Genomic DNA, 16,107 nt, shown 5'->3' with positions numbered 1-16,107 from the left:
TGATGTGGCCACAAGTTATATTGTCAGCTGAATTGTTTCTGCTATTACTAGGTTTACTCAACCAAATCTGTTCCTGGTATATTCTGTAATTTACATTTCTATATGCTGGGGTGAGTGTGAGGCTGTAGAGATGAGGCTACACTTACCACATCTGCTGTTTTTAGGCCTTGTTCACACAGAAAAAACACATGCAAAATCTGAATCACATCTGCCAAGCCAGGAACGGAACCTAAAAATTGGAGGAAGACCTTAAATTGGTCTCATCTGCTGGATTCATATCTGGTATTGGCTTAAAAAAAAAAAAAAGTGCACGCAAAACCTGCACTGTGTGAACAAGGCCTTATACGCTGACTGTCCTATTTACGGAACACCTCACGTGCTGCAATATGGCAGCCATAGATATTTATTGGGACCTACTGTACCGCCAGGTCTCCAATTAAAAGTGTGGTATGTTCCATGGGATGCTTTAATATGAAGGTATTGATCCTGGGGGGAAATATCTCCATAATACAGCATTTTATAGAGTATCATTCAGCGGCACACCGAGCTGCAGGGACTCTGCTTTGTACAGGATTCCTAAATCATATTGAGTGTGTTCAGACCATGCGCCAACTCTGGTAGGAAGTAGAGACGGGTTGGTGGAGAAGCATGACGACCATATTATTATAAAAAATAGCTTTACCCAGTTTCCTAATGAAGAACTTCTATTCTGCGACATACGATCTGTAGCAAATTTCCCTTAACATTCTATAGATTCATTACACGCAGAGTGATCCATTTCCAGCATTTATTTATTTTTTTAGCATTTTTTTTTCCTTTTTAATATTGATGATTATGGGAACACTTAATGAAAACCCCAAATTTAATGTCTCAGAAAATTAGATTATATAAGCCCAATTTCAAAAACTATTTTTAATACCGAAATGTTGGCCTACTGAGATGTGCAGCATCTGCGCTCAATACTTAGTCGGGGCTTTGACTCTGCATGAATTACAGCATCGATGCAGCGTGGCATGGAGGTGATCAGCCTGTGGCACTGCTGAGCTGTTATCAATGCGGCGTGCTATGGAGGCGATCAGTGGCACTATGTTATATTAAAGAGAGACTGTCATCACATCATAAGTGCCATAAGTCCAGGGTCAGCGCAGCATCTAGCAGGACATTTCCCAGCACTTCATCCTTCCCTCTGCTGACAAGCTTTATGGAGATGATTTATTTTCCAGCAAGACTTGGCACCTGCCCAAACCAGGAGTAATAACCACAGTATCACTGCGATTGATTGGCCAGCAAACTCGCCGACCTAAACCCCAGAGAATCTATAGGGTATTGTCAAGAGGAAGATGAGACACCAGATCCAACAATGCAGAGGAGCTGAAGGCCGATATCAAAACAACCTGGACTTCTATAATACCTCAGCAGTGCCACAGGCTGATCGCCTCCATGTCACGCCGCATTGTAATGCCTCAGCAGTGCCACAGGCTGATTGCCTCCATGCCACGCTGCATTGATGCAGTAATTCATGCAGTCAGAGCCACGACAAAGTATTGAGGGCAGATACTGGACAGACTTCAGTAGGACATTTTGGTAAATCTTTTTTTAAATTGGACTCAATTTTGGGTTCATCAACATTAAAATAAAAAAATGCTGGATAAAGATCCCTCTGTGTGTAATGAATCTATAGAATATATCAGAGATACTTTTTTTTAATTGAATTACTGAAATAACTTTGTTGGTGATATTCTAGTTCATTGAGAAGGACCAGTAACACTCCTGGTTTTCCTCTAGGTCTATCAACTGATGCTGAGGTGTTGGGAGCAAAACCCAAGTAATCGGGACTCGTTCCAGGTCTTAATCCAGGGCTTCATAGAGCTGACAAGTAAAATGTGACTTGGTTGGAGGATAGAATGACTCTTTAATGCTCCCATGGATGCAGGATCTATACCCAGGATGTCCATCCTCCTCTGCAAGACTAAAGCCTTTCTACTGGACAACTAGTGAACTATGCAGCGCCCAAAGACACGAACCCCATTACTGGAGGAGCTGTACCCCAAGATTATCACATGTAATTGTACATATACATTAGACTTGTGATCCAGGGAAGTTCTGGGTAATTGTGCCGTCCCTCGCTGCAAAGTCGACCTATGATTTGGATTTTAACTACACAATGCATCATGGATATTGCCGCAGCAGCTGAAGAGAAAGAAACCCGGCAGAAGACTCCAGACTAGGATTGATTTTGCGGGAGAGATTTTGACCATCATTTGATTATAGTTCTCTCCCTCCCTCCGTAGTGGAAACAGTTTAGTATCGTGTAGCAACACAGGAAGAGTTTGTCCAAATTTTAGTTTAAAGGAGCCTCTGTACCGCCTGGGTTTGGTGCCATATATTTACTGAAGTTGTGTAAGCCTGGTCTATATCCATCCGCCTGCATTTCTGTGCATAGAAGCCAATGCTGTAGCGTTCTAGGCATTCAAACGTGTAACACTTCGCAGCTTACTATTGGGGCTGCGGAACTCTGATAGGTCTCCCAGTACATAATTATTAAGAACTACTTCTATTTATTTTGCATTGGAGATTCCTGCCATTTTTCCTGCTTTATCAGGAGTATGGAACACCCCCAAAAAAAACAAACATTGTCTACAATCTAACCATCACTATTCCTGTCCATTCAATGTGTTCTTGGGTTCCATGAAGCTCAAGGTCTTGACCCCTGATCTAGAAGATGCAGAACAACACTTAATATGTTGGAAAACTACAACACCCAGCATGCCCTGACAGCCAAAGACTTAGGGCATGCTGGGAATTGTCATTTCACATCTGATCTACTGTAGATCATGACAACTTTGCAGGTGAACAAGACATATGAAGCTTAAACTACCGTGTTGTCAGGAAAAGCGTTGTTTATTAAGAGACGCACGCACGCACACCAGATTATTTGTATTTGACTGTCTGTACATCACTGTGTAAAATCTGCACAGTCCAGTTTCTGGCATAAATGTTGAGCCGGGCGTAGCCATGTTTCCTCCTGCTAATCTCCGCCCACTTTTCCAAAAAGTGGCAAGAGTGGCAGAAACTGCTCAAGTTTAAAAAAAAAAAATTCTACACCCGAAGACTGGTGTAGAAAAGTACTTAAATTCCCCCCCCCCTCTAAAATAAATTAAGAAATTCTCATCATAGAGTCAACTCAGTTTTGATTACAGCGCACAAAGTCTCCAGCAGACAGCACTAGAATGCATGAACCGTATGCAGAAAGCTCCCCCTAGTGGTGGCCACAGACAGCCAGAATGCTATCAGTAACGGCCTGTGCAGGGGCTTTAGAGCTCTGTATCAGAAAAACAAAGCTGATTGCCATAAAAGACATTCAGAATTTAAATCAGTGCAGAATTTACAATAAATAAAGCAACAGTGTGAACCATCTAGGAAGTAATGTTTGCGCTTCACACGTCTGCCCTGTGTCATCAGAAAGGTTTGCTATTTGCAGCTGCCATGAGATCAAGTGTCCAGATATCCTCTGCAGAATTGGCCTAGTGCGATCCGTGATCTCATTTACTAGATGAGCAGCTATCCCTGTTTATAGTCCGGTGACGGCCAGCACCGGCGACCTCGTGTAAATAGTTTGCTTTGTATTCGGCTCTTACACCTGATTGATAAGACATAAGCTGCGGAGATTCAGGCAAAATGTGACCGTCACACAGGGAAAGGCTTGGATTTGCTGCATAGAAATGTTGACTTGAACATTTAGTTACCTTTTAACAAACTTATGACAAGTCATAGTGACATGTCAGAAGTTTTGAATGGTGGGGGGGTCTGAGCACACAGACCCCCACCAATCACTAAAACTTCGCAGCGGAAGTGCTTGTGTGAGCGCTGACCCGCTTAGTTTCTGTTCAGCTTTTTGCAGAAATCAATGTATCGGCGTACGGGTCAATAGAAAGTCTGATCCCGCACTCCACTACATCGGCTTTCTGGAGAAAACCGAACAGAAGCAAAGCGGCTCAGCGCCCTCGAGCACTTTTGCCGCTTCGTCTTAGCGATTAATGGGGCTCACAGGGCTCAGATCCCCCCCCCACCGAGCAAAACTTATGACATGTCAGAAGTTTGTGTACAGTTTATTTACCCTTTAACAAAATATTAATGTAATTCTCTGACTTTTTTTGCCGATACGATTAATATGAATCTAAGCACTTTGTAACTATTTCTATAAATAAATATTCTGTGAGACGAGGGTCAATCTACAGTGACTGAGATCCACCAGATAAGTGAAATTGATACAGGGTCGGTTACGATAGTATTCCAGAAACGCTTAGGCTGGGTTCACACGAGCAGGTTCAGTCCATAATGGACGGAACGTATTTCGGCCGCAAGTCCCGGACCGAACACACTGCAGGGAGCCGGGCTCCTAGCATCATAGTTATGTACGATGCTAAGAGTCCCTGCCTCTCCGTGGAACTACTGTCCCGTACTGAAAACATGATTACAGTACGGGACAGTTGTCCCGCAGCGAGGCAGGGACTCCTAGCGTCGTACATAACTATGATACTAGGAGCCCGGCTCCCTGCAGTGTGTTCGGTCCGAGACTTGCGGCCGAAATACGTTCCGTCCATTACGGACCGAACATGCTCGTGTAAACCCAGCCTTGGGGTCAATGCCCACGATGCGTATTAGTATGTGGTAAAACCGCAACATAATCCAGTACCAGCATCGTCCATGAGATTGCAGGAAATTGCATGTACACGCTGCGGTATCTTTCTGCACATAAATTGACGTGCGGATTTTAAAATCCGCAGCAGGTCCATTTCTTGCGTTTCAGCTTGCAAATTGTATATGCCTAGTGCTGCGGAAAATAGTGCCGAAAACCGCATGATTAGGTGTGGTTTTTACCTGTGTATTTTCCGCAGCAACATACGCAACTTGTGCATGTAGCCTAAGGCTTTGTTCACACGCTTCTCAAAAAACAGCTGTAAAATATGGAGCTGTTTTCAAGGAAAAACAGCCTCTGATTTTCAGCCGTTTTTTACAGCCGTGTCTGGAGCTGTTTTTCTATGCAGACAATGAAAAATAGCTCAAGTAGTAACATATTTTTTTTTTGCTTTACGGAGCATCCTTTTACAAACTGCTGCGTAAAAAAACGCCCTGTGGGAACGGAATGCTGTTTTTCCCATTGAAATCAATGGGCAGATATTTGGAGTGTTTACGGCCTGAAAGACGGCTGAAAATAGGTTGTGTGAACATATCCTTATAGAAGTATCTCTATCTCTCTATAAAAGAGGAGTGTATGAGTTTTGACCTCACTGCCTGGTACTGCAGCTCAGCCCCATTCACTTTGCTCAGGTTAAGAAATCCATTGATCGCACATGAATAGCCTAATGACCGGCCATCACTGGAAGAGCCTCCTAGAGCCTTTTTAGACACCATGCGGCACTGGCAGCAATAGTAGCCGGGTGTTTGCCGTAGAGACCTATGGGGACATCACAATATACGTTTCTATACTATGTGAATAGTTATTACTTTGTCTGCATGGACAGGACACAGTCAGATTGGTCGTCACTAGATCGCTTGCTCCATCCACATTAACACAGCGGCCACTTATAAAAGTTTACTAATTCTTTATTGCTTAATATTTACAAAAGGAAAAAAAACAAAACTTTTGCAGGCCATAGAAAGAATATAACAAATTATCTCCATTAAAGGTATTTACCAAGTCACAACGAAGTGTAGAAAATATCTACAAATCTTCACCGAGATTGAAACTGGTTTTATATAACAATTCAGCCTGAGAAATTTTATATATTTTCATTTAGGCAAATCTAACCCTTTCAGTGCCAGACTAAATGGCTTGCAAAAATCAGCATAACCCACATTGTGCATCTTTGGGTGTAAAAGGTGGAGACGTGTGCAAGTGTTAATAAACCTTCTTCCTCTTGAAGTAGGAATCTCCGCAGCTGTCGCCGGAGGCCTGGCCATGGTGCTCAGGATATCTGGCTCCACCGTCTGGGCTGGAGAGAATATACGTTCTCTTCTCACTGCCCGCTACCTGCAATTACAAGAATAATAACAAAGCACGAACAAGCAGCTCTTTATTGTAGGAGGAGTGTATAAAAAAAACAAACAGAACTCCACCCAAGGGACAGAATCTTAAAACGGACACTCAGGGCAAAATTAAGGGATTATATGGGGACCAAAAATGATTATTGGTGTAGTCAATGCAGTATGTGAGCGCACTGCTAATATTCATCCCAGTCCCCCATCGCCCCGATTCTGAGATTTTCATGGAATTTTATAGTGCTGCGTGGAGTCGTATCGTCAACTAGACTACTGGTCCCCCGGCAGCGCTATGGGGGTGTGGGAAAAAAAAAATACAATCTCAGGTTTAGACCGGAATGTATATTGGAGAGTGTAGTCACATACCGCAGTGAGTACACCTTTAATTTTTGGCCCCCACATAACCCCTTTAATACACTAGGGCCTGAGTGGGCGGAGCATGACACGGATTCAAAACACCAAAAAGAATCTGTGTCAGACTCCACCCCCTCATGCGCTGCGTTAAACATAACGAGTTCTGCCTGGAGTGTTCCTTTAAAAGACGTTATATTAGTAAACCGCACTGAACCGGGATTGTGTAAGTATTTGACAAGTTCACGCACCTTTTCTGCAGACGCTGCGAGTCCCGGCTGGTACAAGGCTTGTGCGTTCGCATAGTAAGTGGGTGGTGCCTGGACATACGCGTTGTAGTCTCCATAACCCAGAGTGGAAGACTGAAAAAAATATCATTATTAGACAGCCACAGAGCGGCGGAGGTAAACAGCAGTTTAAGGGGGGGGGGATTATTTTGGAGGCAGCGCATTTACATTCGGACTGGTACGAGTCTGCCGACTGCATCTCCTTATCTGTTTATACATTAGGAGCAGCAGATTCTGCCACTTGTCCACCTACACCATCTAAACAGAACACTGTGTCTGTGTGTGGGGGGAGGGGGGAGAGGGGAGAACACCCACAAGCGACGGTGAATCATTATTATGGGTTTTTTCGCTTTGACACAAATATCAGCGTGAGGGAGAATAATTACTATGTACATATTTAATCAGCACCGCATCTTTGTAAAAACCTGCAATACATCTGTTCTCCCTCCCTTGTGGCATTTGTAGCTGGTGACATACTGAACCAATGTGACGGCAATGAGCACATTCACGGGTTGTTTGCGCTCACATTAAAGTCAAACTCCTCCCAAAATGATAAAGAAATACTCCTATAAACCAAGACAAGCCTCCATGCCGGCCGCTCAGCACGTGGCAAACAAAGCAAGAAAATAAATTACTCAGAGGGCTCAGCCACTTTATGTAAACGCTAATTTAAATGTGTGTGAGGCAGGAATATGGGCAACTTCCTAATGCAGTTCTGTGGGGTTTCCTTTGTCCGACAAGACTGTCGAGATCCGGGACTGCCGAGATCCTATCCCCCTCCCCCACATCCTGTAATGAGAGCAGATGATTTTGGTTGGTGGAGTCTCCATTGAGTGCATTATTGAATCTGCGCATGTCTCAGCTGCCCAGGAGACAAGCGCATGCGTAGATTATCCATGTCCTGCCATTTTATGGATGAAGCAGCGTGCGGACGAGGACGACTGACTTTCTGTAACCAGGGGGCATTGCTCGCCAGACACTGCAGAACCTTCGAAGCAATAAATATAAAATTCTTTAACTGCAGTAAAACGAGATCTACCGTCCCCCGTGTTATTCTCCGCAGTTCAGGAGCGGAGGAGAAAGTGTTTCTGGTCTGTTTAGTTATACAGGTTTAATAGGCAGCCGACTGAATTGTGCGCCGTGAACGTTTCTTACTTGGCTGCTGTCACCTGGACCATCAGTCTGGGCTCCGCTGTACGTGGAATATTGGTCATACCACTGCTGCAGCGCCTCCTGGAAAACAACATCAGTCACGAGACATGCCCCCCCCAGAGCAGCGACAAGGACCCCCCCAGAGTAGCGACAAGGACCCAATGCTTTACCTGAGGGTAATCTCCGTATTGCTGGCTGTAGGCAAAGTAGTTGTCCAATGCTGGCTGAGCGGCTGCATCCTGAGAGATAAGTCCGTCCATGGCGTGAGACTGAAGCGCCCGGATGGACATTCCTGGGGCACACAAAACGGGAGCCTTTAATATGTTTAACCGATTCTAAGTAACCGCCTCAAGAAAATACAACATTCTGATCGATACAAATTTCTGCAATTTATAGACGTTTGGTCAGCAGCCGTCACCCGTGACTGATTTCAATGGGGAGGGGGGGGACCTAGGATTAGACAGGTAAGAATATAGTATGCTGGATCCAAGTTCCCCACAACAGCAAAAGGACTGTTGATGGATCTTGTCAAAATGATCCATATCTTCTAGACAAAATCAAATTTGTATGGCGACTAAGCCTCATGCACCAGATGTGTATTACATGCAGATTTTCTGCGCGTAAATTGACCTGCGGTGTGGATTTTAAAGTCTGCAGCGTGTCAATTTATCTGGGGTTTGTCTCAGAATGGTATTTGACAAGTTTATAAAAAAAAAATAAAAATAAATTAAAAAAAAGATGCATAAAATAATCTGCACCCTTTTCTGCATAAAAAAATGTAAAATCTGCATCTAAAAATGTAATATTAAGTGCAGATTTGACCCGTGTTTACTTGCAGTAAGTGCACGTGGCCTAAGGGTATGTTCACACGCTGAGAGGCAGTTACGTGTGAAAAGACAGACTGTTAACAGCTGCCTCGTTTCACACGTAAAAGCTCCTCCTCGTAATTTACGAGGCGTCTGAGACGCTCGTAAACCTTGAGCCGTGCTTCATTGATTTCAATGAAGAACGGCTCAAATTACGTGGCAAAGAAGTGCCCTGCACTTCTTTGCCGAGGCAGTAAATTTACGCGTCGTCGTTTGACAGCTGTCAAACGACGACGCGTAAATAACAGGTCGTCTGCACAGTACGTCGGCAAACCCATTCAAATGAATGGGCAGATGTTTGCCGACGTATTGCAGCCCTATTTTCAGACGTAAAACGAGGCATAATACGCCTCGGATACGTCTGAAATTTGGCCGTGTGAACATACCCTTAGAGATCTGTCAAATGATATAAGGAAAGCGGCCGGACAGACAGCAGTAAGTTACCAGGGAGCACGCTGGCCAAGTTCAGGTATGGGTTAGTGCTTAGCCGGAAGTCCCTGGGCGGCTCCCCCAGCAGAGACGTCTGGTTGGTTGTCTTGTTCTACAACATAAAACATTTATAAAGTCAATCTACTGAACATGTCACAAACCTACGTGATCGAGCAGAAAAGACGTCTCATCAATCAACCTCTATTCATAAAATGTAACGAGAATTAATAGAAATAAATCTTGTTGGGTTTAGTTCCAAAATTCTGAGCGGATTATACAGCGCTCAAAATCCCCCTGCATAGACTGGATTAAAGAATAATATATCGTCTACCAGCAGTCACCACTAGAGGGAGCTTGCTGCACACGGTTTTATTGAGTTCAGTCTATAAACAAGATTGTAAGCTCCCCCTAGTGGTGACCTTTATAATTTAGCTGTATGCGGATTAACGTCGCATACAACCACATGCATGGAATTATATTGAGATCCGTATTGTTCCCTATGGTGTGCCGTATAGCCGTATTCCCCCGTAGACAATAAAAGATGTGGTTCTACGTGGCATTCAGTGGAGTATGCAGGGATTTATTTTGACCTTCTTTAAATGCAGTCACCATAGGAATAAATCACCATATTCTGGATCCATGTACAGATCCTAATTATGGTTGTGTGGGGTCTGATTTGCAAATACACCTGTCAGGAAATGGATATTTTCTCCTATGGTAAATTTGCATTTATACGGCCACACAATTATTTTTCTCTATAAATTGTAGTGTTCACCACTAATGACTGAGAAAAATGGAGAAGCCTGAACAATGGAACAGATAACGGTTACGTGCATGGTCCTCTATAGGGAAGCACAATCTTAAAGGAGTTCTCCACTACCGGACAACTGATAGGTCACCAGTGTATGATCGGTGGGGGCACTGATCAGCTGCTCCGGGCACCAGCCGTCCATGCCAGAAGCAGATGGCTCTGGTCATGGAATAGCGGCCGAGCTGCAGTGCTGCTCCTATTCATTTGCTTCCGGCTCCGTACACCACATGCTGTGCAAGGACATCCGGTGATGCAGGCAGCTGGAGCAGCTGATCGGCATGGAGTCCAGGTGTCGGACCCGCACCGATCATACACTGATGGCAGGGGTGTAGCTAGGGGGGGGGCACCACCCCCTCCTGCACTATAATTGTACCTGCGTCTATAGGACACGGTACAATTAGAAGCAATGGCTCGATCACGTCATCGTGCTGCTCGTGTCGTTAAACCTCAGGAGACCTGCGCAGAAGAGAGCAGGTCTCCATTGCCACTGGACGGCGCCGGAATGGGATTAAGGTGAGTTTGTATAATTTTTTTGTTTTTTTTATTAGGATAAAAAAAAAACAAAAAAAAACAGTGTGGCTTTATCTACAGGGGTGGGCCATCCGTGGAGCACTATATATAGGGGGAGATCTATGTAGGGCACTATCTACAGGGGGCATGGTGTGCGTGTGTGGGACACAGTGTATGGTGCTATTATAATTAGAGGTGCAGTGTATGGCGCTATTATATTTAGGGGCGTAGTGTGTGGTATAATGAGAGCTTTATCTTTGTTTATAGGTGTAGAAATGTTGGAAAAGTGAGAAGCTGAAGACATGTGAGCGGCAAACTGCAGAAATAGTCTGTGACCGGGAGAAGTCATCAGAGAGGTCTGGATCAGATGGAGAAAAAGAACTAGAATCTGAGACGTCACCGGTGAGTCACTTAATGTAAAGGTTTATTCTGCCTCTAAATCAGTAATGTAGTCACTGTATGATCTGCAGTGAGATGATGGGTGGTATGATTAGGATATGATTTTTTTTTTTGTGAAACAGCATCTCCCAGCATATCCTCACCATTGTTTGGGCCATGCTGGGAGCTGTAGTTTTACGCCGTACAAACCTGTACGGCAGGGGTTTCACTAAATTGAGCTGTATTTGTGATGGTGCTGTATATATGTACTGAGCTTAGTTCTGGTGCTGTATATATGTACTGAGCTTGGTTCTGATGTTGTGTATAGAACTATATTGCTTGTAAAATATATAAATGTCTTTATGCTCGAGTTACATTAAAAAAAAAATTGGGAAAATAAATGACACGTCATTGATTGAGAAAACAAACATGGCAAGGGGGAAGGAGATGTTGGGGGAACCTTTGCCCCAGGTGCTGGAGAACCTAGCTACGCCTCTGCTGATGGCTTATCTGGTGGATAGGTCATCAGTTGTCCAGTAGTTGAAAACCCCTTTAATTTACTAAACAATAAGTAAGTTGGCCACTGGGTGGCAGTGTTGTTCTGAGTTTGTATTGTGTGCCCCATATGTTTATACAGCAGCCACTATCATTAGTAAATGCAGATAAAACACTAATACAAGTGGAAACTGATGATTAATTTTAACATAAATAAGGTTGGCACATCCCAGGATAATAGGGTTGGCATTAGAGCCGTTGTCCCATCTTATTTTACCCACAGGAGCCCTACACTTGCAAAAGAGCACAGAAGGACTGGAGTGAGAATACCACCAGGATTTTAAGACCCCCAGAAACTGCTCTTCCTCTGTGGAAACATTTACATCCTCCATCAACAGCGTCTAAGTATAGAAGCGAGAAGAGACAATTCTCACCATGTGCAGCGTGTCGGCGGCGCCGGCCTGGACGAGCGCTGGATTCGGTGCCGTCAGCAGTGATCCCTCAGGCGCTACTGATGCCAGATGCTTGTCCTGCGGTAGCCTGGGCAGAACCGAGCTCAATTGTTGATTGTGGTAATATGGTAACAGGTCTAAATGAGGGAGAATAGATCATAAACTCGCTAGCGGCCGTCTAATGTACGCAGCACGCCCCTCCCAGACATATACAATCCAGATCTGCTGACAATCTAACGTGTATGGGGTCACCCTGACCAGGTCCCAGCATCCCCAATCCTGTTCTGCTGGGAGATAAGCGGCTATCAGGAGCACCTGGCAGCAGTTGATCTCCCTCCCTTCATTGAACTAAACACGCATACTGGGTCGGTGTTGGGGAGGGGAGTCTTTAAAGCCCTCTCTGTCCCCTCCCCAAACAAAACCCAATGCATACCCTTCCCCTAGTGGTGAATGAGGCTTTCAAAATACCATTACTATGTTAGGGTTTATTCACATTACGTTTTTAGGTTTCCTTCAGGGGTTCCGGTATTATTGACAGCAAGTGATATAACGGAGGACAAATACTGTAACCCTCATGGACCCCCATTGTTTGTCAGGATCCAGGACACTGGACTGAACCGAGAGTAAAAGAGCCCTGTGGTCATAAACCCCTCTTAGGCTGCGTTCACACTGGTGTTGTGGCTTCCGTTCTAGCGTATCCGTCAGACGACCACAAGAACGGAAGTTAAAGTTTCCGTGAAAAAACCCATTGATTACAATGGGTTTTATTTTTGCATCAGTTGTGCTCGGGCTCCGTCCGTTCTGTCAGGTTTCCGTTATTTTGACAGAAGAAATTTCGTAGTCTGCTGCGCTATTGTTTCCGTCCAAAATGACGGAAAGGAGCTTTCAGTTTTTTATTTAACATTGAAGTCAATGGATGACGGATACAAACTGATGTCATACCGTTTTGTATCAGTTATGAATTACGTTTAACGGATCCTTTTTTTCTGCGCTGATTAAAAAAGAAAGCAAGAAAGAGGCAAAGAAAAAAACGGATCCGTTAAAAACAGAATATAACTGAAGACAAACGGAAAGAAAGTGTGTCTTTTTGATGGATCCGTCAAAAACAAACATTTTACCTTCCGTTGCTTTCAGTCTGTCAGTTTTTTTTAAATTTCAACAGATCCGCTAAAACGGAAGGCACAACGCAAATGTGAACGAAGCTTTAACTATGAGGACGAAGCCACGATGTCACCAAACTAACGAGAGATAAGCGGCCAACGAGCCATGTGATAAGCGGTGATCTCCATCTATAGATTTATTAACGCGATCGAGTTCTTTAATTCACATTGTACGGCGTTCACGTTGACACTTTGGGTCCCAGTTGGCGCTCCCCTACATGCAGTAAAGCTCCTCTTACATCGGCCAGTTTTGGCCGGTGCAACGAACGAGCGGCGCTCCTTTCCTCCAGTCACAAGGAGCTATTATGGGGGCGAGAGTTTACTCCGATCGCTCGTCCCCATTCATCATCATGTCGGCAGCGCGGCTCCCTGTTCACACACCAAGATCTGCTGCCGACAAGGATATCTACGTTTTTTTAAAGCGAAACGATCAGCAGATGAACGAGCGTTTGCCCGATAATTGGTCACAAGAAGCTGAGAACAGTCTCAGCAGTGATCTGATGCTTAGAGAGTAGACACCTGTTTTACCAATACACTAATATATATATATATGTATCGTCTATTCCAGGTTTCCTAATCACCCAGCTTTCCTGGTCTTCTGAATGGCAACTGACCATGCATTTGCCTTTCCTGCATAATGAGGTAGATGTGCCATTCAGGAGCCTGGGAAAGCAGAGTGACAACGGATATGGCCACCATTACTGCTTCTGCATGGGGTTGTCACTCAGTTATCCCATAACTAAATATTATGAAGTAACAGAGTATTAGGGATGACACTATCCATTACACCCCACACCCAGATCTGCTAATTGACTGAAATCCCACATTACTTTTCGGGATGTCCCTCTGCGCGGCCTCCACCGATCCTGTCTGCGCCGTCCCCATCGCGCTCTGTAACATCGAGCCCGGGGCTTCTCCTAGTAGGCCGGGCTTCTACCACAAAGAAAAACATGTTTAGAGTACGAGACAAGGAATGGATGGAGCGAGGCCGCTGACCGCCCCCTCGTGGGGACTTACGCTGTTATTAGACTGTGAGCTCTTGAGCTGCAGAAGTTGCTGCTGGGCCATTTGCAGATGAGAGTAGTTTTGCAGCAGGGGGTTACCTGGGAGGACCGGCTTCTGTGAAACAAAAGCACAAATGTCACGTATGTAATATAGAAGTACGGGACTAAATAGTCTCTACCCACTGATTCCGAACCCCCAACGGGCATTAGAGCGACACCCCCACCCCCCACTATTAGCAGAAACGTCAAAGCAGCAAGTAATACCCGGTAACGGCTACAATTGTATCCAGTCCAGACAATCCTCTGAGGGACTCCAGACTGATTCATTTCATTTACTGGACTGGATACAGAGAAGCAAACCCTCAGCAACGAGAAGGATTTAAAGCAGAATGATCCCATTTCACTGTCCGCAAACATACTTTGTGTTTCAGTTACTCACCATCTCTATTCGGACCCTCCTTATTTGTATACGGCATCATGCACATGTTAAAATACATTAGGGCAGGTTTACGAAGCCAAGTGCATCAGAATTCTGACTCCAGTTGCGCTTAAAAAAAAAGTGGCGTGGATGTCGTGCGCCAGATTTATTATCTGTTTGAGTCCCTTTTTACGCTTCACTAGACAGCTTAGAAAAGTCTAGAAAAAAGGTGTGGCTTTGCTTAAAAGGGGGTGTGGCTTAAAATGCAATTTGCACCAAAATATTGTTCTATATAGTAAGACAACCAAGAGGCAACGTAAGAAGTAAACGCGCCACATTTATCAGCACGTACTCCTGTGATCTTCTGCCCGCCTGGTCTAGTTTTAAGCAGCTTACGGTTAAGACCTGTATTTCTACGTCCATGATTTGCCCTCTTTTATCAAGTGTACGACATTTTTTTGGGAAGGCTGAATACCATCATAGCTCCCTTGTCACCCAGCTTTCTAACAGCTCTGAACAGCAAACTACCTAGTAATGCCGCAGCGGTCACTGAATAACTAACTAGAATCACCATTCAGGAGCCTCAAAGCAGCGTGACAATCCCTGTGGTAGCCGTAATTGTAGCCCTATTGTTGCCACCCAGCTTTCCCAGAAACAGATATAATTAAATATAAATTTATAACAACTTGGCGGAAGACGACTTAAGGACTTCTCTTCAATGGGTCACTCCCATGAATGCTGTGCCCTCAGACCCTGGCGCAGAGCTAGACGACGGGCGACTCCTTACCTGATTAAGTTTGTTGAGTTGTAAAAGTGCTTGGCTGACTGTCGGATTAACAAAGTGAGGTCGTCCAGAGGAACCTGCGAAATACAAAGAGCTAAGAACACGGTAAAGGACATGAGTGGGGGGATGGGGTGCTGTAAGGACTGTTAGGGACCGCTCACCGTGCTTTCCGGACCTCCCTCGCTGCTGGGGCTGCAGGAGCATTTGCAGCATGGCGGGGTTATTGAGGCTCTGCATGATCTGCGCCGTGTTCGGCTCTGGAAGTAATCCTTTCCGGTTATTCTGCAGCTGCACACAAGGACAAGTAATTGATGTGATGTTCTAGTTATGGAGGGGGGGGGGGGGGGGGATACACGTTAGATGAATCGTGGAAACTGGTCTGTAATACTCTTTATAAACCAGACGAGCAATCGCACATCCTGCTTGGAAAACGGTTAGCAAACGTGGTTCAGCTGAAGTTTTGCTGCAATGGATCAATGTAAGGACAAGAGTGAGATTTATGCTGCTATGTATAGCCCGCAGAGAATGCCTAGACGGATACATTGTCACAAAGCCTCAAGCTGTGAGAGCAGGAAAGGTCTTTGAATGTAAACAAGAATGTTTCTATTCACTAACAGCAGGCAGAGATGTTGCATCTAAAACACAAACTATGAAAATGTTGCTTTGGCATTCATCGGAACAAACACTGAAGAGAACACCAAAACCCGCTGTCTATGGGGCATGTACCCGGCTGCCCACCTCCTACCTAAAGCTTCAGCCCCTGGATGTCTGGCCGTGTTTTCCAGATGTAAGTGCAGAGACTGGGCCGGGGAGATAACGGACGTCTTCTGCTCTTATCGTACGGCTGCCAGCGTGTTTTCCTCCGATAACCAGTTAGGGGCAAGGTATAGCTGATAAAGAGTTAATCCCTGTGTCATGCTCCACCGCCTCAGTCCCGGCACTAGTTATAAAGTGTTTACAGTGCCATT

General features: G+C 44.8%; 2 protein-coding genes across 10 annotated transcripts in view; one reads left to right on the top strand and one right to left on the bottom strand.

Moving 5' to 3' along the window:
• JAK1 (Janus kinase 1) overlaps positions 1-4,221 on the top strand; it is a 116,778-nt gene extending 112,557 nt beyond the window's left edge. For all 6 annotated transcript variants that reach the window (XM_075832772.1, XM_075832769.1, XM_075832770.1 and 3 more), the window contains one exon: positions 1,786-4,221. In XM_075832772.1, coding sequence (XP_075688887.1) covers positions 1,786-1,887 — 102 coding nt within the window. In that variant the 3' untranslated portion in view covers positions 1,888-4,221. The remainder of the gene's footprint in view (positions 1-1,785) is intronic.
• Positions 4,222-5,586: 1,365 nt separating this feature from the next.
• RAVER2 (ribonucleoprotein, PTB binding 2) overlaps positions 5,587-16,107 on the bottom strand; it is a 29,918-nt gene continuing 19,397 nt past the window's right edge. For 2 of the 4 annotated variants that reach the window (XM_075832763.1, XM_075832766.1), the window contains exons 5-14: positions 15,301-15,427; positions 15,143-15,216; positions 13,951-14,052; positions 13,764-13,866; positions 11,756-11,910; positions 9,143-9,239; positions 8,003-8,124; positions 7,836-7,913; positions 6,645-6,755; positions 5,587-6,034 (exon numbers count right to left, since the gene is read on the bottom strand). In XM_075832763.1, coding sequence (XP_075688878.1) covers positions 5,903-6,034; positions 6,645-6,755; positions 7,836-7,913; positions 8,003-8,124; positions 9,143-9,239; positions 11,756-11,910; positions 13,764-13,866; positions 13,951-14,052; positions 15,143-15,216; positions 15,301-15,427 — 1,101 coding nt within the window. In that variant the 3' untranslated portion in view covers positions 5,587-5,902. The remainder of the gene's footprint in view (positions 6,035-6,644; positions 6,756-7,835; positions 7,914-8,002; positions 8,125-9,142; positions 9,240-11,755; positions 11,911-13,763; positions 13,867-13,950; positions 14,053-15,142; positions 15,217-15,300; positions 15,428-16,107) is intronic. The other 2 variants (XM_075832764.1, XM_075832765.1) reach the window with 2 other exon arrangements.

This window comes from Rhinoderma darwinii, chromosome 7 (assembly GCF_050947455.1).
Source record: "Rhinoderma darwinii isolate aRhiDar2 chromosome 7, aRhiDar2.hap1, whole genome shotgun sequence".
Classification (NCBI taxonomy): Eukaryota; Metazoa; Chordata; class Amphibia; order Anura; family Rhinodermatidae; genus Rhinoderma; species Rhinoderma darwinii.
This window is presented reverse-complemented; position numbering and strand designations above follow the sequence as displayed.